Raw genomic sequence first — 15,688 nt, 5'->3', positions numbered from 1 at the left:
TCCCCTCTGACGTTCGGCTTTACCTTGTTTCAGGCTGAGGCGGTGAATATGGTGTCCGCGGGCACTGCGCCGCGGGTGCCTCAGACAGAGGAGGGTGCCACCTACGACCCGTTCCTCAATAAGAAGGAACTAGTGCGTCTGGACACCGAGCGGCCGGCCGAGGACATTCACAACTTTATCCGAGGGCTGGACAGCTCGCCCGGTGGGTGGGAGAGAGAGAGGGGGAGGGAGGGAGAGAGAGAGGGGGAGAGGGATGGAGGGGGAGAGAGAGGGGGAGGGAGGGAGAGAGAGAGGGGGAGAGGGATGGAGGGGGAGAGAGAGAGAGAGAGAGAGAGAGAGAGAGAGAGAGAGAGAGAGAGAGAGAGAGAGAGAGAGAGGGAGAGAGAGAGACGGAGACGGAGACGGAGACGGAGGTGGCTGTGGGAGGGGAGGGAGGGAGAGACGACGGCTCGACTGCCGAAGACATGATTTGTATTGTTTGATGTCCGCCACCCGGCGTTGCAACCCGCCGTATGTGTTCAGAGTAAACAGTACCGACATTTCTCGTAGCTGTTTGTCGCGCGAGTTATTACGGAGAAGCCGAACTTGCCACGCCGGAGCCCCTCCGTCGTTTGACCTCTCGGTTGTTGATAGATTCCCCTCATAGGGTTGCGTCAGCATATGCCACATTAGTGCCCAATGACCCCATATCCCGGCCAGACGAGTCTGCAAGGCTGCCGTCCATAGGAGTTTGATTCATAAATGACGATGTCATGGTCCATCTCGCAGTTACACTAAACCGTTTTACTCAGCTGCAATCCAACGAAGTACAATAAAGAAGACAAATTTTTTTAGCTGTTTCGTCCCTAATAAGGTTACCTTTCCATCCGTCTCCATCACTGATCCATCTGCTTTCCCCGTCTCCAGTACTGACCGTTTCCTTCCTAGTTCCTACCCTTCTCACCCCACCGTAGATCACTTCGTCTCTTCATATCTGACACCCATTTCCTCCCCGTTCTTACCACTACCCCCGCCTCCGCCCCTGTCTCTGTGACTTTCCCCGTCTTCCCGTCCCCACTGTTGACCTCTCCTCCCACTCTACAGGAGCCTGGATCATGATGGACGGTAAGGAGACCAAGCTGTACGGCTCGAAGCGCTTCTCGGGGCCGAAGCCGACCGGCACCGAGGTGGCCATCGAAGGCTGTGACCGGCCGGGCGTCATCTGCTCCCACGGACTCGTCATCACCGGCTCGGACGGCAAGATGGTGAGGGAGGACTGGGTGGACGGGCTGGGACTGGCAGGACTGCAGGGTCCCTGGAGGTTCTGGCAGACGTAGTGAGTCGAATCGTGTGATAGTGACATGGCAGAGAGGGATACCGATGGTTTAACCCGCGCCCTGCTGGGGGGGGGGTTACCCTTGTGGTTTTTCGCGAATATCTCAAAAACGGAGGCGCGGAGCGCCGCCGTTTTTTACACCTTATCATGCATCAATTCTACACATGTTGTAAAAATTTCAGACCAAGGTCATTCAAGGTCAGGTCACCAGGTCACTTGAAGTGACCTCACCTTATAAAAAGTTTCAATGTCTGTCATAGCTACACCGAGTGACCGATCGCTTTGAAACTTTCAGCGATTGCTAAGAGCAATAGCATGTACAAAATGTTTATCTCAGAATTTTGATATCGATGACCTAAGGTCAGGTCAATTTTGCGACCTCCCCATTATAAGTCAATGGGAGAAAATTGAAATGCGCCTATTTTGGACGAAAGACATTATAAACACTCCCAAACACTGAATTTCAAGTGGTTTAGACACACTGAACATGAAAATGGTGTTCGTGACCCCTGTTTATGCCCTGAGGTCATCTTAGGTCACGAATGGTATCTAACAGTTTTTCGCAAATAACTTTTGATAGAGGCATGCTAGAGCGATGAAAACGCCTTAGAAGTGTTCAGCTCGACAATACGGATCGACTGATATGCAACATGACCCTTTCCAGTCAGGTCATGACCTTGACCTGAGGTCAAATTTTCAAGTTGACCTCTCAAGGTCAAGTTATAGTTCATTCGATGCGTCTTGACGAGAGGAACAAGATGCCGGTAAAAGTAAGCTCTTACAAGGCTGGGGTCAAAAGTTATTGCAGAAAAACTGTTTCCGAAAAATCGGCTATTTTTGCAGTTTTTGCCCCCTGCAGGCAAAACCGTTGACGTTAGGTCAAATCTGAGAAAATTACTCAGAAAGGGCGTTAATAGGGCTATCGAATGCGCTTTTCCGCGGCGCTTTAGCTCTATTGGTTCCCGAGTTATGCGTTGGCTTCTTGGAAATTGTCGACATTCGACCTGGAAATCGGCGAAATTTTGCCTTCAGTGACCTCTGGTGACCTGACCTTTGACCTGACCAAAAAATTGACCTAAGTGATTTCCTCATTATTTTTGACGCTCTTTCGAACGCCGCCTTCCGCGTATCGCTACTTGGCCCAGGAGCCGAGTTACAAGGGGGGGGGGGTGTTCAAACACCCCCCCCCCCAGCAGGGCGTGGAAATCCAGGACCCCCAGCCGGGCGCGGGTTAAGAGAGTAACAGTGCCTCGTGATCGTGACAGCTGCGTTTTTTTTAAGAATTGTGAATTGCTTGCGATGGGAGGACATTCGGTAGAAGGTAGTGAGAGCTATTGTTAATTTGCTTTGTATGGGTACGAATCTGCAGTTAGTTTTCCTCAGTTTGCATTTTTCGTGTAGCCAGCCGTGGGTGGTAGCTGTGTTCTGATAGATGAGTGCCTATTTTACTACGGTGATCTAATAACGATGCCGACTCCAGGTGTCGGTGGCGCGTCTCTCCGTCGAGGGTAAGTTCGTGCAGGCGGCCAAGTACGGCCAGGCCGAGGAGAGCCGCGAGCGACTCGAGCTGACCGCCGAGGAGACGGCCGTGGCAGAGGACCTCCGAAAAACCTGGGCCGACATCCTGAAAATCGACGTCAGCGACGAGACTGACTTTTTCGTGGCCGGCGCCGGCAGCATGGACGTCGTGAGGTGAGACTGAGGAGACGGGGAGAGGGACGTGAGTTGCGAGATGTTTTTGGCCGGAGTTTTATTCTTTTTGTTTAGTGTTCGGCCTCTGTGCTATGTTTTGTGACGGGCTAACCTTACGATGGCATTGGTGACACGAATCAGACTTTTGTGTGTTAGTTTTAATTCTGAAGGACTACTTTCCCCATTCCCTTTTTTTGCGATTTAACATGAAACATTTTTCGGGAATGATTTGCTTTCTTTTTTACAATAATAAAAGCATAACGTTGACCTGTCGAAGACCTCTGTACACCAGGTTTACAGAGGTCAAGGACCTGTCAATGATCGACAGAATTAGATGATTCCCATTTCCCAACAATGATCGACAAAATGAAAAAGCCCAAACGCTTCTCCTGCCACCATAATGCGCCACAGATCGCGCTCCATGACCTGACCACCATGCCAGACCGCCCTGCCGACCCGTTCCCCGCTTTCCGCCCTGATCTGACCCCCTTACTCTCGTCAGGCTGCTGGAGGAGGTGAAGATGAAGTCGGGGGTCGAGCTGCAGAACGAGGACGTCTTCATGGCCTCCAAGTTCGACGACTTTGTACAGACAGTGGTGTTTGTGGCCCGCGGCGGCAGCCTGAAGCCCGAGTTCACCTATGACGCCATCAAGATGCACGTCAACAACATGGACATCTCGTTCCCGCACCAGGTGGGGCCGAGAATCGCGATAGAGGCGGCGGACGGAGGGAGCGGATTCAGTTAGTTTTGGGTCTTAATTCGGCGTATCTTTTATTGCCCATACGGGCTTATTACTATTTGCTCATTGCTGATGTTTTTTTCCTCTCGACAGATGGGTGGCTTTAAGTGTTTCACAGTGTTACCGCTGCATGTTGACTTCATTTAATTCAGCGCCATTGTCTAAACTGGCTCAAACTCCGCCAATGGCGTGACGTGTTCTGTCGATGTATGCATATTATTACATATTGTCAGCATGGCAATTCTCTTTTTTTTTTTCGATCATCTCGTCACCCATAATTTCTTTTCAACAATTCTCTCAGTGTTCTTTGATGATGTGCACACTGCGCGTTACCCTTGGCTCGGCTAGACCTCCAGCATCTCATACGACCCGCCACCGTCCGTGTCCACAGATCTTCATCAACAACGAGTTCACGGAGAGCAGCACGGGTCGACAGATCACCTCCATCAACCCGGCCGACGAGTCGCCCATCTGTGACGTAAGGACGGTGTTATAAACAGGGGAGGGGTCTAACACGGGTCGACAGATCACCTTCATCAACCCGGCCGACGAGTCGCCCATCTGTGACGTAAGGGCGGTGTTATAAACAGGGAGGGGGGGGTCTAACACGGGTCGACAGATCACCTCCATCAACCCGGCCGACGAGTCGCCCATCTGTGACGTAAGGGCGGTGTTATAAACAGGGAGGGGGGGGGTCTAACACGGGTCGACAGATCACCTCCATCAACCCGGCCGACGAGTCGCCCATCTGTGACGTAAGGGCGGTGTTATAAACAGGGAGGGGGGGTCTAACACGGGTCGACAGATCACCTCTATCAACCCGGCTGACGAGTCGCCCATCTGTGACGTAAGGGCGGTGTTATAAACCGGATAGGGGGTCTAACACAGCTCGACAGATCACCTCCATCAACCCGGCCGACGAGTCGCCCATCTGTGACGTAAGGGCGATGTTATAAACAGGGGAGGGGTCTAACACGGGTCGACAGATCACCTCCATCAACCCGGCCGACGAGACGCCCATCTGTGACGTAAGGGCGGTGTTATAAACAGGGAGGATGGGGGTCTAACACGGGTCGACAGATCACCTCCATCAACCCGGCCGACGAGTCGCCCATCTGTGACGTAAGGGCGATGTTATAAACAGGGTTAGGGGTCTAACACGGGTCGACGGATCATCCTCATCAACCCGGCCCAGCTGTGAAGTAAGGGCGGTATTATGGGCAGCGAAGGGGGTTTCACGGGCTGACGAGTCCTGCGTTTGTGACGTAGGGGCTGACTGAGAGAAAGACAGGTGAGGGGCGGTAGCAGCAACATTGGGATGTAACTAATTTGTGGAAGTGGTTGTAGTCGAGGCCTCAGCATCGATACCTGCAAGTGATGCAGGTCTTTTGTGGAGAGCTAGGGCCTGGCTTGATGTGCGTCAGGTTGAGTTGAAACCCTCCCCCATCCAAGTTGTATTGCAATATGTTGCCATCCTTTCAGTGCCCTCGACTGTTTACGTAAACCAACGTCCATTGAAATGTTCCGGTAACCCTAGTTCCGTCCGTTGCCGACAGGTGGCGCGGTCGTCGCCGTCCGATGTGGACCGCGCTGTGCGGGCAGCGCACGAGGCCTTCACAGAGGGCGAGTGGGGCAAAATGAACGCCAGGGACCGCGGTGCGCTCATGTTCAAGTGAGTGTTTCGTCTTGGGGAGAACCGAACTCCTTGTCACTTGTCGGGTCTGACACTGAAATCGTCACTTGCTGAGGCTCATGTTTTCCTCTTTCACATGTGCGCTGTGCAGTAATGAAGGATAAACTAATCTTTGCTCCCTCAGTGCTTGTCTGTAGGCTGTTCTGGTAAGTACCGAACTCAGATGCTGACCCATTCCTGTCCCTCTCTGTCTGATCTGATCGTCCAACTATTCCCTTAGATTGACCCGTCCCCTCCTAGACTGGCCGACCCGCCTCTTATCAGTCTGGCTGACCCGCCCACTTCTCTCTCAGACTGGCCGATCTGATGGACCAGCACAAAGAGGAGCTGGCCACCATCGAATCCATCGACTCGGGCGCCGTCTACACGCTGGCACTGAAGACGCACGTCGGTATGTCCATTGACACGTGGCGGTACTTCGCCGGCTGGTGCGACAAGATCCAGGGCAAGACGATACCGATCAACAACGCCCGGCCCAACCGGAATCTGACCATCACCAAACGCGAGCCCATCGGGTCAGTGGGGAGGCAGGGAGGGATAGAGCGAGCCTCGAGAAAGGGAGGAAGGGGGAATGGATGTGGGAATGGAAGAGCTTGTCGTATCTCATATATGTTTTCAGTTATTTGTCCCCTAGCTAGCATAAGTGACATAAATGATGTCCGATTCCGTCCATTTTCCTACAGTTTGTCGACTCCTACTCGACTGATGTTGCCTCTGTTGAACTGGTGGTGTTCGTTCTGACGGGTTCTCATCGGCTCCCCGCAGTGTGTGCGGCCTGGTGACGCCCTGGAACTACCCCCTGATGATGCTCTCCTGGAAGATGGCCGCCTGCCTAGCGGCCGGTAACACTGTGGTCATCAAGCCGGCCCAGGTGTCCCCGCTGACGGCGCTGAAGTTTGCCGAGCTGGCGGTCAGGGCCGGCTTCCCGCCGGGCGTCATCAACGTGGTGCCCGGGTCAGGTCAGTTTGCTGCCGATCAGAGGTCGGGTCGGGTCAGTTTGCTGCCGACCAGCGCACAGTGTGGCCGAACACCAGTTTAGCGCGAATTTAATCCCAGCGCTGCTCGGATCCACTGAAAATGGTTCTCTGGTTCCAAAACTGACACTTACCCCTCGCCGGACTTATTGGTTTTCAAAATACGCGCCGGCCGAAGGGGGGGGGGGTGGTACGACCCCCGTCGCTGTTTCGCCCCTGATGGAGCTAGAGCCCCGCGGAAAAAACGAGCGTGTGCGCCGTTACGAGACGCAGCGACTGGTATCCGATTTTAAGGTCTTAGGCCAACCTGTGACCTCTGAGGTCAGGTCAAGTGACCCAGGCGCGGATTCATTTTTTATTAATAACTTCGCGAAAAAATGCCGCAGAGCCGCAATTTTGGTATCATCATGTTCGCTTCACTCAGGCGCGTCGAATGGTATACTTTTTGTTCGGCTGAAGTTAACTTAAGGTGTTGACCGTGGGTCAAGGTCAGGTCAGAGTCCTCCAGATCACGAAGTTGGTTGAAGGAGGTCATGTTGCATATCATTCGATTCAGCAAGTCTTCCTGAGTCCATTGGTGGCTTTCTCGACTCGCTAGCTCAATTTAATCGGGAGTTATTGACGAAAAACTCTTATTACCCTAGTGACGTCATAAATGACGTCACGTAAGACCAACAATGCATAGGTGAAGCATCGGACCTTGCAAGGAGTGCATGAAATCACGATTTCGTGTGCTTGAGATAGTTTATTAGGCTGGAGCCTGTCCGGCCGCGCCGCCCCCGACCTTGGTCAGGTCACATAGGGCGGCCGACTAGACATGTTCAAAGCTGAGTTGACGGCAAATAGGCAAGAACTGGCAGCTGAAACTTGCTCGCTTATGTTCAGAAAGGTGCGGAGAGTTCAGCCATGCCCTATTCGTCATATCCATTTTTATCCATTTTGACATTTTTCAACTTCTTTATTAAATACTATCGTGAGAACGATACACATGCAGGGCTCTTGTTCTAACTCATTAAACTCAAAAACCATTCATTGAAAAGCTACCATGATAGCAGAAACAGCTTCATCATGAATTGTGCTATCCGGTGATATGCTATTTTCTCATATATCTTCTCGAAACTTCCGTAAAATTTACGTTGAAAACTGGACATATTTATCAGTACCATAGCCCGATTTTAGGAACCGGAGCGTGGGTCTACTTTCGGCAGGGATATAAGTCCTCAAATGGTAAAGTGGCTTAAAAATAAGGTTCTATCAGATAACTTCAGACAATTTCCTACCCACTGATAGGTATAAATAACAGTTTATCGAAAGTCAGGTTTTTGATTAAATTCGCGCTAATCTGGTATTCGGCAAGACTGTGCAGCGGTCGGGTCAGGTCAGTTTACTGCCGCTCAGGGGTCGGGTCAGTTTGCTGCCGACCAGCGGTCGGGTCAGGTCAGTTTACTGCCGATCAGGGGTCGGGTCAGTTTGCTGCCGATCAGCGGTCGGGTCAGGTCAGTCTGCTGCCGATCAGCGGTCAGGTCAGGTCAGTCTGCTGATCAGCGGTCGGGTCAGGTCGGCTAGCGATTACGTGACACCATTTCTGTTTCTGAACACCGAGCATCCTTGTCTTATAAATTTTTGCTTTTTCGCCAGATCGACTTAGTTTTGCTTTGGCTTTGGCATTTTGTCGTGATGAGCTCGGATATTTTAGCCTGTGATGCGTAGGTCATCGGTGCTCACTGCTCATTATTTCTGAAAATAAGGAAATGAATATCAAGTATTCAAAATATGTCTCCTGCCGAGTCAGTTGTCAGCTGCTACAGATACAGGTCACGTCAGTCGGCGCCTGCTCCCAGCTCCACCATACCCCGTTCCGCTCACCCCTGTCTGTATATTCGCCAGGCGGCGAGTGCGGTCAGGCGATAGCCGACCACCCGCTGGTGCGCAAACTCGGCTTCACCGGCTCCACTGAGATCGGCAAGGTCATCATGAAGTCGTGCGCAGAGTCCAACCTGAAGAAGGCCTCGCTCGAGCTGGGCGGAAAGTCGCCGCTCGTCATTTTCGCCGACTGTGACATGGACAAGGCCGTGCGCATGGTGAGTCGCCGTCGGCACCGGCGGGGGTACTGGAATACGGCGGAAACGGGGTGACCGAGGAGGTTTCTGACGCTCGATACGGAGCTTTATGGTGAGCCTTGTTTTTATACCTGTCTATCGTCTCTCGTTGATTGCAGCGATTGTCTGCCAATGCTGTGATTTGACACGTTGATCGGAAAATTGGATACTGTTTCTCTAGCGTTAGCTTGGCCCATGTGACTGAAGCGCAGTCGGCTCTGAAAACGGGTTAGATATGCTCGTAGTCCGCAATGAGCTGGGGCAGTGATCCGGTAGTGTGTATACAGCCGATATTGTTACAGATCGCCGTTATACTCCATTTTCTACGCAGCCAACTGCTGATTGTGGGGCTTCCAAACCTAGGCTATGTTTGCTTATTTCCCCTTATGTTAGAGATAGACTAATTTACAGTCATCGAAGCCGTTATTATTTCGCAACCAGTCCAACGCCGGCAAGCATTTACCTATCGATCATCACTGGCACTCTACAAACAGTAGTGGCTGTCCCGTACTGCAAGTCACGATATAAAAAAAAAAAAAACTTCATGTACGGTAGATAAGTAAAAAAGGCAGAACACACTCAAAAGACTCACCCATTATCAGTTCCTTTCAGCCACTCCTTTCCCCTCTCTGACGTCACGTGTCGCCTCTGGTGACGTCAGTGGCTGATTTGCGCCCGTGTGACCGACTGGGCGCCAGCTGCGCGCACCACAAGTGTGGCCCGTGGGCGGCGTCAGCGGAGCCGCTCCCCACGGCGACACAATACCCGCAGACTCAATATCCGCCGGCGAGCTGTTTAATATCGCCCCCGATGGGACGCCGACGGACCGAGGGCCGCTCAGGTGGCTCGTTGAGCCGCTAGAGGCGCCCCGGCCGGCAGCGGCTCAGCGGCTCATTGAGCCAGGAGTGGCACCGTATCGGTCGGATGAGGGCGCGCCGGTCAGGTTCAGGCCCGATTTGGGTCTGTCGGAGGAGCACATTCTGCATATTGTAGAGCGCTGTCCATGTGGGAGTTTAGTTTGATTGTTTTGGATCTGATCTGGCTATGTCTTATGATCCATTTTGAGAACAGTACCTGTCTGCAAGAGGGCATGTCTGAGAATCACTCGCCATATTGGATATTCAGCTAGTGGTTGGAGTATCGCACAAATAGCAGTGGGCTTTGTATGAACCAAAGTGAGACGAGACTGTCTCGTCCTTTTCGTGCTGTTTTCGTGTGTAGAGAAAAGATTGATCTGCCCTCATCCCACCGCTATCCTTTACATTGCGGTCTGCTGCCACCATGATTGTCCTGACCCGACCCATCTCCCCTCAGAGCCTGAGCAGTGAGCCTTGCCACTAAGCACTCGCTGTCTGCTGCCCCGTCTGCCCTGACCTGTCCCTGCCCCCCCCCCCCCCCCCTCAGAGTATGAGCGAGCAGTATGCTGTCCAACAAGGACTCGCAGCTATCTACCTCATGATTACCCTGACCCGATCCTGTCTCCCCCTCAGGGTATGAGCAGTGTCTTCTTCAACAAGGGCGAGAACTGCATTGCGGCCGGCCGTCTCTTCATCGAAGAGTCCATCTACGACGAGTACCTGCGCAGAATTGTCGAGGAGATCGGCAAAATGGTAAGTGAAGTCGACACCTGTGCCTGGGGGAGAGGCAACAGCTTCGCGTGCTCGAGAGTAATGTCTTTTAGTGGCGGCGACGGGCGGTTTTCGAATGGCTGGTACTGAACAAAGTCTGCTTGTGGGATACTTTGGGAGATTGTAAGGTATGATAAGAGTTCACTGCTGGTCTGCTCGTGGAGGGAGTTTGCTGTCGCAATTGGGATGGTCGTGGAGGTAGTTTGACCAGGGTGAGTTGGCGGGTAAGTGTATCTTATAGACTGTTTCGTGATAGTCGACCGCTGGCTAAATTGCCATCGAGCCCTCTATGCTCGCTCGGCGGCCGTTCGGCTCTGGGCCGTTAGTAGCCTGTCTCGCTGGCCACTGACAGGCGGCGGGCGGGGACCGCTCTCCGAGATCCCTCGTGGACACTGGTCACTGGTGACCTCCCCCGGCCCGTTCCCCGGTATCCCTCTACTCCCGTGACTCAGCCAGGACGTATCAGGGCTGGTAATGTGTAACGGGGACAGGGACACAGCTGCTGCACATTCCGAAAAACGGCTCCGTCACCGCCAGCCACCCGCCTGGCAAGGCGAGCTGCTACTGCTGACTAGATACGATCGCTGGCTAAGGCCACTCAAGGTCAAATAACATATAAGCATGTATATTGTGTGGCTTATGGATACCGTAACGAATAACTGGAGCATGACGTATCGTCGATGAAATCACTAAGCATTCTGAGCTTGGGCCGTCGTCCGCTAGATCATATGTTGAAAACAAAACTATCGGAAATGTCAGGTGTATCGAAACTTTAGCGTTGGGTCTTCGTTACTACGAGTTTTCAAATGCGGTGGCTTTTTGGCTAATCTGACAATATCTTGTTTTTCTGTCCTCAATCACGATGGGTAGCAGTTAGCGGCAGCTCGCCTATTATGCACATTGCACTAATTGCTCACACTGTCTCCTGCCGCTAGCACCGATGCCCGGTCGGTCTCCGCTCGGCGCATGTCCAGTCCCCCTGGGCCCTGGCTTCGTGCCCTCTTGGTGTATAGTCTCTCTTGAAAGTATCGCGACTCTGAGGGGAGGGCGCCGCCTGTCCCAGCCGCGGTTGAGCGGAAAAGTTTGAGAGCCGCTGGTAGCACTGACCGAAGCCTGACACGTTCGGTGGCAACAATGCCCTGTATGTGTGGACGGTGGGTGGTGTTCAGTAGTAGGTCTGATGGCGATGGGACATTGAGGTCTGAGGATGAAGTTTCGAAACGTAGACCGCGGCAGGATAGACATTGTTCAGACTTTTGGGAAGCTCATTGAGTCTGCAATGACGACTCAGGTGCTCACGGTGTAGGATCTGCTGGCGGAAAGCTTGTTCACCTGATTGACAACAGGTTGAACGCCTTGGAATAAAGAACCATTTATCTTTGGTTTGATGTGGGCCTATCACAGCTCAGTGACGTAGCTCTAGCTCTATCTGGTTTTAATGCCCTCTTATGCTCGGGCTTTGCCGCTGCAATCGACATCTTTTTAAACTGGCTCAACTTGAGACCTACGTCAGTGGCCTTTAATTACTCACACATTAAGGTCACTGGATAGAATCTTAATTAATCTCTACTCGACGGTTCATGAGAGATCATTGTTCTCCAAGATTGCTCCAGCAAAATTACGGCCTAAATCCGATTCACTGACGATATAATGTGCACTTCAATTGTAGTTATCGATTCCAACGATGTTGCCTTTTCAGAAGCAAAGGCACTTAACCCTATTCCTGGCGGGGGGGCCTCAGGAGCCCCCCCCCCCCTGAGGTTTTTTGGTTATTTCTCCCAAACGCGTTGAGCTAGGAAGCTCAAATTTTCTGACTTTTCCTAAAAGGCTTCTACGCAACATGTCTGAAAATTTTGAGTTGATCTGACCTCAGGTCAGGTCACCAGAGGCGGTTTGGTGACCCTACCTCAGAAAAGTTTGCAATCACGCCAGAGCTAGAGTTTTTGACCGATCAATTTCTTCTCTTCAGGCTTTAGTTAGGGTACCAGTATGTGCAATTTGTATATCTCGGAATTTTGATATCGGTGACCTAAGGTCAGGTCAGTTTCGCGACCTCCCCATTATAAGTCAATGGGGGAAAAATCAACTCCCTGTTTTTACCACTAAAACGGGTCGGAATGGCCCCATATACCATACATGACTTCATATACGATCAACCTTCACTACCTTGAGGTCTGTTTTGCTGTTGGGCAGCTGTGAGGTCATGTGACGTCATCAAAGGTCACCAAAGGTTTTTGGCCAATAACTCCGTACAGGAACAAGATACAGACGCGTGGATGGTCTCATTGTGTTCAGCTCGTCAAGACGCATCGAATGATATACATGATGACCTCGAGGTCACGTGACCTGAGGTCAACCTTTGACCTTGACCTTTCGAGGTCAACATATATATGTCATTCGATGCGGATTGACGAGAGGATCACGATGATGCCCTTAGTTTGTTCCTATCTTGACTAATTCGAAAGTTATTCGAGAAAAACTCTCCATATCTAGCGCCGCCATTTTGACTTTTTCGACCCCTGTGACGTCATCTTTGACCTGACCTGAAAATGACCTTAGTAAAAATTGTAGACCTTGTCCATGCGTATCCGATGCCGTTTACCGCTTGTCGCTATCTTGCTTCGTTCTCGAGATCTCAGGTGGGGGGGCCGAATCGGCCCCCCTCCGCCAGTTTCTTGTCCCGGCGGAGCCCGCCAGGAATAGGGTTAAACTAGGGTGGCCCACGTGCTCCGCAACGCGAAAAGGGATATTTTCGATCGGCGGGTGTTCGGTTGTTCTTGTGTCGGTTGGGTCATCTATCCATTTCGGTCGATTGCTTTTTGACGGCTAAACGTTTTGGTTTGTGGAAAAAATATCCACCGCATCGAGGTGCCCGTGTCTGATAAGCATGCTTTCCACTTCAGAATCTGTCAAATGTGCTTTATAATTTAGGCGCGTAGTTTTATGACAAATTAAAGGCGTAGATAATTTTCACTAAAAATCGTTTTGCAGAGGTTTGAAACATTTATATTTTTAAGAATACTGTTGCTTGTCATGCAAACGTGATGATTGGATCTTGGAGAGAATTGAATGCTCTTTCCAATGATAGCATTTTCAATTGTCAAACGTGTCAGGTTAAGCAGCAGAATCCGTGTAATTATTTAGTGGCACATTTTGGACAAATACCGTTTAATTCAGCGATTTTTTCCACATTGTTTTTTATCAATTAGCTTTTCACAATTTTTCCATGAGAGACGGTACATTTTTATTGCTAATAGGCGCTGTTTCAACTCATTCCGTCTGACGATCACCTGAAATTAATATAAATTCCAAAATCCGTCCAAAACGTCCATTTTTCAAAACAAAGTGTCCTCCCCGGTGCACGTGGCGCGTGCCAACCTCTGCACCGCACACCATTCGATAGCCCGTTCGATTCTCTACACGATGCTGTTTTCCCCGTACCGGTCGGGCCCACGGTTACCGAGATATTGCACCGGGACCGGACCCGTGTCGGGCAAATTTGGCTGTTTTCGCCCGTTTTTGCCAGCCGATTAATACATGTTAAGTCTATGACGCGAATTTGCACTTTTTGGGCACGCGCCACGCGCTCGCTATCGATCCGATCGAGCTGAGACCCATCAAAGGCACGTTGTCCATCCTTGTTCTATGAGTTGCGCAAACTTCAGCGCGGTAGGTGCAACGGTGTGACCTGTAACCCGCGCTACGTAGCACCATGTCGCAACCTTCGTAATAGACAGAAAGTACGTCACCTCAAATAGTAATATAGACAAGCGGCTGCGCCACTTGCTTTGCTGCGTGGTAGGAAAAATTGCGGCACCAGCCAATTTGCTTTCGAATGGTGTTCGTTTCAAGTCGATGTGTCGTCTAAAAGCATAGATATGGACGGAAATGTGAACGGAATTAAAAAAAAAGAACTGTTCTGAGGGCTTTGTTGGATGAAATTTGGCTGATATGGGGTCAAGACGGGTCAAAGGGGTCAGCCCCGGTCAATTTGGGTCAGGCAAGGTCACAAAGGTCACCTCTCGTCCGATGGAATCAGCCCGGGCCACTGTTCTACTTTTGCCTCCACCACTACCCCTATCCCTACCCCTATCCCTACCACTACCCCTACCACTACCCCTACCACTACCCCTACCCCTACCCCTACCACTACATCTACCTCTACCCCTACCACTACTACTACCCATACTCCTACCCCTACCACTACCCCTACCACTACCCCTACCACTACCCCTACTACTACCCCTACTACTACCCCTACTACTACCCCTACCACTACTACTACTACCCCTACTACTACCCCTACCACTACCACTACCCCTACCACTACCACTACCCCTACCACTACCCCTACCCCTACCCCTACTACTACCCCTACCACCACCACTACCCCTACCCCTACCCCTACCACTACCACTACCCTACCTCTACCACTACCCCTACCACTACCCCTACCCCTACCCCTACCCCTACCCCTACCAACACCGCTGGGTCATGTCAGGTCACAGAATAATTGGATCCAATCAGTACTAAAATATTAGACTTAAAGTGTTCCCAGCCCTGTTCCTATTCGTGCAATTCCATTACCCTTAATCGAATTTGTCGGAAATGGCGCTTTGTGGCAAACGTGGCGCATTGCGGCAAACGCGGCGCATCTGAACCTGTTGGTTGATCATGCATCCTGGCACCAAATTGTACCCACATCGGACCATATTTGACAAAACTGTGCGATTTGCGGCAAAAATGACGCCCTCAGATAATTGTGACGCATTGCGGCAAACGCGGTGCATTTGTAAACTCGTATCACAAATTGTTCCCATTGAACGAAAATCAACACATTCTCTCGCCACTTTTTATTCAAATTAAAACTTGCCCCTCCGCCAATGCGAGGCACCCGCCACCGATCGGCATGCATTTAGTCCACAAAGTTTGTCGACCCCGGCTCTCAATGAAGATATACGAACCGATGAAAATTTCATTGGCGTTCTTCCAGCGCGCCCCACGCGCGAACCGTGCACCCCAGCGAGTCGGAACCTAGAAATGGCGCTGACCCGTTCTGTCACCTAGAAGGTGTGCAAATTTCAACTTCCTACGACTTACCGTCTGCCCTGTAGGCGAGGTTAATTGAACCCACTACACGATGTGCGGACACACAGACTCACAGACTCACAGACGGATTCTGTTTGAATAGTAAGATAGATGGTATATTTGAAATAGGGAAGGGTCTTGTAGACTTGTCTATATAGTATGCAGTCTCACTTCACAGACCACGTAATAAAACATGCTAGGGGCTGGTAGAAAACACAATATCCTGTGTTGGTGTAAACTTGTTCTGTAACGCCGTCTTAAAATAATGGTGTTTCATCGAACAGTAACCTTTCGGCTCTATGTAGTGATGCTCACTGGTCGTCAGTGTTGAGGTCAGACGTTGCGGACGGAGCTGGGTAGCCTGGGGAATCCTGTGTCGTCTATGTTATGGCCCATACCGAACATTGTACGGTTTCGCGTATTGTGTAGAATTGTAGATTAACTAACCTCCGTCCCCTT

The 15,688-nt window shown here is 51.2% G+C and overlaps 1 protein-coding gene across 4 annotated transcripts in view; it reads left to right on the top strand.

Moving 5' to 3' along the window:
- The window catches only part of LOC122382320 (cytosolic 10-formyltetrahydrofolate dehydrogenase-like), a 37,015-nt gene that overhangs the window by 16,199 nt on the left and 5,128 nt on the right, over positions 1-15,688 (top strand). For all 4 annotated transcript variants that reach the window (XM_043367500.1, XM_043367497.1, XM_043367498.1 and 1 more), the window contains 10 exons: positions 34-202; positions 1,084-1,244; positions 2,796-3,007; positions 3,510-3,699; positions 4,139-4,225; positions 5,304-5,419; positions 5,734-5,955; positions 6,206-6,399; positions 8,302-8,495; positions 10,004-10,123. In XM_043367500.1, coding sequence (XP_043223435.1) covers positions 34-202; positions 1,084-1,244; positions 2,796-3,007; positions 3,510-3,699; positions 4,139-4,225; positions 5,304-5,419; positions 5,734-5,955; positions 6,206-6,399; positions 8,302-8,495; positions 10,004-10,123 — 1,665 coding nt within the window. The remainder of the gene's footprint in view (positions 1-33; positions 203-1,083; positions 1,245-2,795; positions 3,008-3,509; positions 3,700-4,138; positions 4,226-5,303; positions 5,420-5,733; positions 5,956-6,205; positions 6,400-8,301; positions 8,496-10,003; positions 10,124-15,688) is intronic.

This window comes from Amphibalanus amphitrite, unplaced genomic scaffold (genome assembly GCF_019059575.1).
Source record: "Amphibalanus amphitrite isolate SeventyFive unplaced genomic scaffold, NRLGWU_Aamphi_draft 000137F_arrow, whole genome shotgun sequence".
Classification (NCBI taxonomy): domain Eukaryota; kingdom Metazoa; phylum Arthropoda; class Thecostraca; order Balanomorpha; family Balanidae; genus Amphibalanus; species Amphibalanus amphitrite.
The sequence above is the reverse complement of the archived record's forward strand: the minus strand, read 5'-3'. Positions and strand labels throughout refer to the sequence as shown.